The 8,712-nt window shown below is 42.2% G+C and overlaps 1 protein-coding gene and 1 long non-coding RNA gene across 5 annotated transcripts in view; both read left to right on the forward strand.

Annotated features, from left to right (window-relative positions):
* The first annotated feature begins 1,289 nt into the window (after nucleotides 1-1,289).
* On the forward strand, nucleotides 1,290-3,595 carry LOC134291624 (uncharacterized). Its single transcript, XR_009999192.1, has 2 exons — nucleotides 1,290-1,603; nucleotides 1,665-3,595. It is a non-coding gene; the product is annotated as an uncharacterized LOC134291624 (long non-coding RNA).
* Nucleotides 3,596-4,568: 973 nt separating this feature from the next.
* LOC109410418 (isocitrate dehydrogenase [NAD] subunit gamma, mitochondrial) overlaps nucleotides 4,569-8,712 on the forward strand; it is a 52,287-nt gene continuing 48,143 nt past the window's right edge. For 3 of the 4 annotated variants that reach the window (XM_029870217.2, XM_029870215.2, XM_029870212.2), the window contains exons 1-4: nucleotides 4,569-4,772; nucleotides 4,922-5,755; nucleotides 5,910-6,096; nucleotides 6,171-6,246. In XM_029870217.2, coding sequence (XP_029726077.2) covers nucleotides 4,716-4,772; nucleotides 4,922-5,755; nucleotides 5,910-6,096; nucleotides 6,171-6,246 — 1,154 coding nt within the window. In that variant the 5' untranslated portion in view covers nucleotides 4,569-4,715. Of the gene's footprint in view, nucleotides 4,773-4,921; nucleotides 5,756-5,909; nucleotides 6,097-6,170; nucleotides 6,247-6,745; nucleotides 6,907-8,712 lie in introns of those variants that run through there. The other variant, XM_019683967.3, reaches the window with a different exon arrangement.

The raw sequence follows: 8,712 nt of genomic DNA on the forward strand, positions 1-8,712 counted from the left end.
AGCAGCGGTTAGACGCGGTTAGCGACGGTTAGAAACGGATAATTGCGGATATTCCGGTTAGAAAAGGATATGTCATTCCCCTTGGAAGACATTCATTTGCTTAACGCTTGTCGCTACTTGTGCTGTTGAGAAATTTGCAACACAAATTTTGTCATTGAGAAGGTCCGTAATGAAGGTTTTTGATCAAATATTCCAGTGAAAATTACTTTTACCAATCGAGAAATATCTTTTCTTATCGACACAGAAACTTTCATTGTGTTTGGAACTTGAATATTTTATTTGTGCAACCAAGGGGAATGACATATCCTTTTCTAACCGGAATATCCACATTTATCCGTTTCTAACCGTTGCTAACCGTTGCTAAGCGAGCTGCTAAGTGAGCAGCGGTTAGACGCGGTTAGCGACGGTTAGAAACGGATAATTGCGGATATTCCGGTTAGAAAAGGATATGTCATTCCCCTTGTGTGCAACTTTAAATTTTATTCATCTAGTTTACAGAGTTCTATCTTCTAACTTTTACAAGAAACATCAACAAAGTTGGTATCATTTGCTTCGTTAGAATGTTTAATATAAAAGCTTGAAGAAACTTTTTTGGATGTTGTGCTCAAATTGAAATGGCAGTCAATCGTTAGTGTATTTATAATTTCTGAAACAGTCTATACATCTCGTTATTGAAGGGACCATCGAGATAGGGAGAGATCGAATTCAACAAGGGGAATGACATATCCTTTTCTAACCGGAATATCCGCAATTATCCGTTTCTAACCGTCGCTAACCGCGTCTAACCGCTGCTCACTTAGCAGCTCGCTTAGCAACGGTTAGCAACGGTTAGAAACGGATAAATGTGGATATTCCGGTTAGAAAAGGATATGTCATTCCCCTTGGTTGCACAAATAAAATATTCAAGTTCCAAACACAATGAAAGTTTCTGTGTCGATAAGAAAAGATATTTCTCGATTGGTAAAAGTAATTTTCACTGGAATATTTGATCAAAAACCTTCATTACGGACCTTCTCAATGACAAAATTTGTGTTGCAAATTTCTCAACAGCACAAGTAGCGACAAGCGTTAAGCAAATGAATGTCTTCCAAGGGGAATGACATATCCTTTTCTAACCGGAATATCCGCAATTATCCGTTTCTAACCGTCGCTAACCGCGTCTAACCGCTGCTCACTTAGCAGCTCGCTTAGCAACGGTTAGCAACGGTTAGAAACGGATAAATGTGGATATTCCGGTTAGAAAAGGATATGTCATTCCCCTTGATGTCTTCATAACTGCTTATACCGAGGGGAATGGCAGCAGCCGTTTTCCAAAAATCTTACCATGCCTTTTGGAAAGTTCTAAGAGGATATCGTCGTAATGATTACTTTCGGTGTAGTTGGTACGGGATAGAGAAGACTGTGAACGCTTTCAAAGAGGATAGAACGGTTAGAAACGGATATGGGCGGATATTTTCGTTCACTGCTCTTCGAGCTGCTCTTCATCCTGTCAGCAAAATGTCAATTTTCAGACAGATGGAAAAAGAAAGCAAATAATTATTTTGTTCTTCCGAGAAGTAGTTCAGCTGGAAAATACCATTATTTATGAATACTGAATAAAAAAGTGAATTGTTTTACTATTTTTAGCAATGATAAATGTGACATTGTTGAATTCTTCTTTACAGATTACAAAAAAATTGTGATCTTGAAAACGGCAAGATTGTGTCCTTGAAGAAATGACGTTTTTGTGGATGCTCGGGTAGACATAAAATAACATATGTTTGCTCGGGCAAAAGCCAACTGCTCGCTTTGTGTTCCTCCCGGGAACATAACGTGTCGTCCGGACGCTGGACAATAAGCAACGTTGTGAGCCACATCACCGACGTCCACAAAATATAGTGTTCTCCCGGTTCTCTCCAACGCTAATGCTCTTCAGCGCAGTGACTACCGGCAAGCGTATCAATATTGACCCAACCGACTCATCTCCAGTTGTTGCAGTGCAGCTCTAGTCAAGGCTCTAGTTGTATGCTGGACTCTCGGCAGAACTCGGGGGATGAAGCTGGCAGGTTGATGCGTGAGATGAGGGTGATAAATTTGAGCGTTTTCAGTAGATTCAATCGTTCAGCTATGTTTTTTAACTCGGTTCATCATAAACAAACTTACTTTTCATCTTAGGGGTAGATCCGATGATTCCGTCGATTCCATGGGTAGATTTCGACTTGGATTTCGATTCCGGGTCGTTCCGGGTAAGGATCAACGAGCCGATCAGGATTCCGACTTCTGTTTTGATTTTTTTTTCGTTTTGACATTTCTCTTTCGTAAAAACATTCTTACTGGAGTGCGTTCACGATGAAATCACCGTGAGCGCTTTCAAATCGTTGGAGGTTTGAACACGGTTAGAAACGGATAGCGACGGATAGATGGGAGTTTGGGAAGGATATGAAAAAAACAATTTCTTAGGAGCATTTATTCGGGAGTTTGGAGGAAAAGTAGAGAAATTCACAAAAAATCCGGATCTGCCATTCCCCTCGGAGGCGAGACATTATTGCCAGCCCCGGCCGGAATTTATCCGCCGCTTTGGCGTCTCCCTCCTTTGAGGCGAGACATTATTGCCAGCTCCGGCCGGAATTTATCCGCCGCTTTGGCGTCTCCCTTCTCTGAGGCGAGACATTATTGCCAGCCCCGGCCGGAATTTATCCGCCGCTTTGGCGTCTCCCTCCTTTGAGGCGAGACATTATTGCCAGCCCCGGCCAGATTTTCATCTGCCGCTTTGGCGTCTCCCTCATTTGAGGCGAGACATTATTGCCGTCCACGGCCGGGTTTTTCACCCGCCGCTTCGGCATCTCCCTCTTTCGAGGCGAGATTTTACGATTTCCCTCTTGTCTGATCCGAGCAGATGCTATCCGTCGGAAAACAGACTATTTATAATTACCTATTCCAATTTTATTCAGATCTGCTTCTTGTCCTTTCGTTTTTCTCCTTGTTTTTCACGAGGTGTGCAGCCAGAAACACGAAAGTGATTTCCTTTCAAATATCCGCCGATCCTTTCCCTTCTTCACGTTGGTTTCCTGTCTCCTCGTATCCGTTGCTTCAGAAGTTAAATCTTCGCAGACTCTTGTTAAACGAGCGGGTTCTTGCTCGTCGCCAATGTGATACCCTTCAGCTTGACAGCTCAAGTAATAATAATCCTATCAACGCCATGGCCTACTCAGTGATGTACCAAACTACCACAATAAAAGTTAGATAATTTTAGGCGTTTAGCGATAAATAATGTTGAAATCATTAAAAATTACCTTTGTGCAAATTCAAATTTGGAGAATGAAGTGAATGGTTCGATAACTCGACAGTTCTTCAAAATATCATGACAATTGAAAGGAAATACAAAAATCTAGAGCATAATATGCTGTAGCCTGAAGAAAGATGGTAAAAATCATCAAAACGGTTCGTTTTGTTGAATAAACAAAGTGTATTTATAATTTCTGAAGCAATCTATAGAGAGTTAACTGTATCACAGAATGTGTATTGAGTTTTCCAAATATTTTTTTTTGGTTGAAATGCGAGTTGAAATGTGAAGAAGACGGCTACATGTTGCTATAGAAATAAAAAGAATAATGAGTTTGTTTGTTTTAATCAAGTTATTAGCGAAAGAGAGAGTCAACGAAGAGAAATCGATCAAGTCAGTTAGGCCCTTATGAAAAATCATTGTCGAATTAAGCTGATAGGGTATTTCCCTTTAAAACTTCCAAATTTTCACGACATAACCTCTTCTTTTAATCGTCAATTGTAGGGTATTTATATTTTTTCATTCAGCGCAAAATCCACACACGGGAGTGCTACGGTTTACGATCATGTACGATAATAGAAATCTAGTATAGGATTACGAAAAATAACAACGTCCCGTATCACCTTAATCGTCATAAGGCAAAATGTGGAAACTAATGTCGTTTTCGTTTTTGCGGTGGTGCTACACCGGTGTAGCACTTTTGCACCGAAAGTGTTCGTTTTTGATTTTCGTGCTACACCGGTGCAGCACTTTTTCTGCACCGCACATGATAGTGTAGCACTCAAAAAGTCGGGAGTGTAGCAGGTGTACACCGTGTCCACCAATCAGCGTTTGCAAAGTTGTCAATATTTTGGTGTTTATACACGCACACCAATGCAACTGCACCGATAATGTTCGTTTATTCAGCGAAAAGTGTAGCACGAAGCGGTGTAGCACCGCCACAAAAACGAAAACGACATAACCACATGCTGTAAGGTTATTTTATGGTGTTTGTATCTTCCCTTCACAAAATGTCCTATCCCTCGTCTTTAAGAACGAAAGAGAACTGGCAAAACGTCAAAAACATGCAATGTTTTTGTCGTTGCTCCTCTTCCATCCGTCATTCGCCGTCGTCGCTTTTGCTTCCGAAAGAATAGAGGCTTGCACCAAAAACATAACCTCGCAAATTCTCATACAAAAAGTAAACATTGCCCTCAAAATTTTGAGGGCAATGTTTACTCGGATATGGGTCGACGCCGTAGGAGAGAAAGAGAAGGAGATAAAAAGTGACGTCACTGTGCAAGCTCCCATCACGCAAAATCCTCACACACGCGAAGCCGAAGACCTTCCACAGCCGATCGAAAGCCCAGCACACGGCGCGGTGTTTTCATTCTTCATTCCGATTCGAGCCATTCGTGAAGAGAAGTGAAGTTCATCTAATTGCTTCCGCCGGTCAAGAAACCACAGAACATCAATGGCTCTCCGTTTGTTCCGTCTCGGTCAGGATGTGGTTACCCCGATCATCAAGCGGGTGAGTATCCCGGAGCAGTAGCCGCGGGGCTGCTGCTGCTGCGACACAAGACCTCGAAAAAAAAGTTACATAATTATTTTGTGTGCGGGGCTGTTTTTCTGGCCGGGTTTTCACCTTCAAATGATCTCTTTCCGTTGGGTGTGTTTCAGGGATGTGCCGCGTCCGCGTTCGAGTTGCAGCACAAGAACCCGCTGCAGCGCAAGGTCGAGAAGATCCCCAAGGCTCACTATGGCGGGCGGCACACGGTGACGATGCTGCCGGGCGGTGGCATCGGTCCGGAACTGATGAACTACGTCAAGGAGGTGTTCCGGTTTGCCGGAGTGCCGGTGGATTTCGAAATGGTGGACATCGATCCGGCCAGCGAAGGAAACGACGATCTGGATTACGCCATCACTTCGATCAAGCGGAATGGCGTCGCCCTAAAGGGAAACATTGAAACCAAGTCGGAAGCGACCGGAATCATTTCCCGGAATGTGGCCCTCCGAAACGAGCTGGATTTGTACGTGAACGTGTTGCATTGTAAATCGTATAACGCCATTCCGGCTCACCATCACAACGTGGATGTGGTGATCATTCGGCAGAACACCGAGGGCGAGTATGCCATGTTGGAGCACGAGAGCGTCCGAGGAGTGGTCGAGAGTATGAAGGTGGTCACGGTGGAGAATGCTGCCCGGGTGGCACGGTATGCATTCGAGTTTGCCCGCAACAATAACCGCAAGAAGGTGACCACCATCCACAAGGCCAACATCATGAAGCTGGCCGATGGGCTGTTCCTGAGCGTGGCCCGGGAGGTGGCCAAGGATTATCCGGATATTCAGCACAATGACATGATCATTGACAATTGCTGCATGCAGCTGGTGTCCAATCCGCATCAGTTCGACGTGATGAACACGACCAACCTGTACGGCAGTATTACTTCCAATGTGTTGTGCGGATTGGTGGGAGGTGCCGGGCTATTCTCGGGAAGGAATTACGGCGATCATGTGAGTATTGTTAATTATCACATATAATTCATTCCGGTCTCCTAAATATTGCATAAGGATGTCAATTGGTATGCAGAATTTATAAAAAGCCCTGTGATAGCGTGTATTGGACAAAATTTAATTCCACTGTTGTATTGTTTCCCCTCCTTCGCAGTTCGCCGTGTTCGAGCCGGGTACCCGCAACACCGGTACGGCCATCGCCGGCAAGAACATTGCCAACCCGATCGCCATGCTGAACGCTGCGGTGGACATGTTGTACCACCTGGGCCACAACTACCATGCCGACTGCATCTCCGATGCCATCACCAAGACAATCAACGTCGACGGTGTCCATACGCCAGGTTCGTATAGAGGAGTCTTAGTAGGAGTAGGAATATTTACCTAGTCTGATGAATCTTTCTTTCTAAACATTCAGATTTGGGCGGACAAAACACCAGCACCGAGGTCGTCCAAAATGTCCTCCAGCACCTGGCCGAGAAGAGGACCTACTGGTAAGTTGTAGAAATCCAAATTTCTGTAGTTTGTAGTAGTTCCTCTCTGGTTTACGTAGTCTATCTTAGTAAGCACACTGAAAAGTCAATTTTTCTTTAATCAAAATTTTCAAAATTATTCGAATTATTTTCTTGATTGGAATCGATTTGGCCCAAAACCGAAAATTGGCGTTTTTGTAGCAAAGTTACTAATCTGTGTAGTACCTAGAATGCGTGAGCTGCGTGCGTGTTTGATGTAGACGTAGAAAGTGTTCCGAGTTCACGCTCTTGTTTAGGTGGTTTGTGTAGAAACTAGGTTGATGGGGATGCCTTGATGTGTGAGATTGACTTCCGGGGAAGTGTGGGTGGATTAATCCAGACCATTTGTAGTAGTATCATTAGTGACGTTTAATAGTGCTAAAAACTTGTTGTTTCTTCTTTTTTCCTGTCTTTTGCTGTCCACATACGCGTTTGAAAAACACGTGCTAACACACTGAAATGTAAAACGTGTTAACCTCAGGCATCACGGATTGGAGGATGACATCTAATTGGGTCCCAAGTAGAAACTAACGACTAACGATAATGTTTACTTATATACATTTTGTGTAACTCGTATTGTACTTATTCGAATAACGTTCTAACCATCAACAGTGAAACATGAATCTTATTTATTTGAACTAATTGCGTGCGATAGATTTCTTCATGGTCCCTTCTTTACCAAAACATTTCTGTTATTGTTTTATTATTCGGTTCTTAATCCAGAATTAATCAGACGAAATTCTCCTATGTCATTCAAATCTTAAAATGCAGGTCGGACTAATCCGGTGACTTGAAAGAAAATTACCTCGGATGATCGAATCATCCGCATAATTGCACATTTTTTTTTGTTTCTCTTTACCCTTTCTGTGTTGAGGTAACTTCACTGGTGTTCCTTATAGGAGTTTGTCCTATAATTTCTATTGGAGATTAATACAGGTTTACGTATTTCTCCAGGAATGCTTGAAGGATTCCCAGAAAGAACTCAAAGAGTATTCCCAGACGAAAATCCTGGAGAAATTCTAGTATAAACCCTTTTAAGAATTAAGAAGAGATATCTCTGAGAGGACTTCTTGGAAGAATGTTGTAAGGCAAGAGGGAACTCTTTGAACAATGTCAGAAGGGTCTTTTGATGTAATCTCATATGTTTTTTTGAGGACTTCCAAGAAAAACTTCTGGACAATCTCAAAAAGAAGTCTTGGTGAAAACTAAGAATGGACTTTTTGAGAAATTTCAGAACATTGGTAGAATTTCTGCGAGAAGTTCTGAAAGAATCCCTTGAGAAATGTCAGAATTAACATCTTGGAGAATTTCAAAAGAAATTCGCGCAGGTTCTTCGAGAAGAACTCATTGGTAAACCCTAGAATATTTTTTTCAAGGACCTCCGATTCCTGGTGCAATTTATGAAAAAAATCCTTGCAGATATTCCAGAAGAAGTTGCAAGTATCAGAAATTCTTCTTGGTAAGCAGACGAAAACTTTGAATTACAAAAGATGAGCAAGTTGGATCATACTGGGTTACCTAAAGGTATCCCACAAACATTCTTGGGGGAATTTCAAAAGGAACCCCTTGGGGAAACCCAAAAGTTGATCTGGAAAAATTTCAAGGGATTACGTAGAAAACTCCCATGAGATTTCTTTATGATAGATAGAAGATTTTCAAGGGATTACGTAAAAAAATCCGACAAGATTTCTTAAAGAAGAAATTCCTAAAGAAATCCGTGAACTTTTAATGGAAATCCCAATACAATTTTTGAAAAAGCTCCTTATGAACTCCTTCCGGATGTTTCCGGATGAAAACTTGGGCGGTTTTCAAGAGGATGTACTGCGAAAATCCCAGAAGTAGCATCTTAAGGTCTGCCAGATTTCTACCAGGTTACATCTTATAATGCCTCCAGAGAATCCTGTAGAGTTTTCTCCTGTTAGATTTCTCCTTAAATTTCTTCAGGAATCTCACTCGGGACTCTACGGAATTCCTCTTGCGCTTTTTTCATATACCGGGGACATACTCAAAGGGATTCTCCAGGTTTTCTTTGAGATTTTTCCAAATTCTTTGAAGGATCTCTTCCTGAATTCTTTCTGGGATGCTCCCAAAGATTCCACCTGGGATTCCTTCATTGATTTCTCCCAGTGCTTTATGAAAAAAATCCTACATTTCCGTCGAGGGTTTCTCCAGAGATTCTCCGTGGGATTTCTTCAGGAATTTTCTTTAGGTATTCCTCCAGGATTCCTTCAAGAATTGTTCCGTGAATTCTTTCTGGAATTCCGCGTATGCATCAGCGATTCCTCCAGGATTCCTCCTGGAAGAATCCTATGCGGAATTCATAAATGAAAATCTCCTAATAAAATATTCGAGCAAAGCTGAAGATTTCTGAAGGAGCTTCAAACCTGAAGAGGTCTTTTGAGGAATTCCAGAAGAAATCTTTGAGTAATATTCCAGAAGTATCATTGG

Source organism: Aedes albopictus, chromosome 3 (genome assembly GCF_035046485.1).
Source record: "Aedes albopictus strain Foshan chromosome 3, AalbF5, whole genome shotgun sequence".
Classification (NCBI taxonomy): Eukaryota; Metazoa; Arthropoda; class Insecta; order Diptera; family Culicidae; genus Aedes; species Aedes albopictus.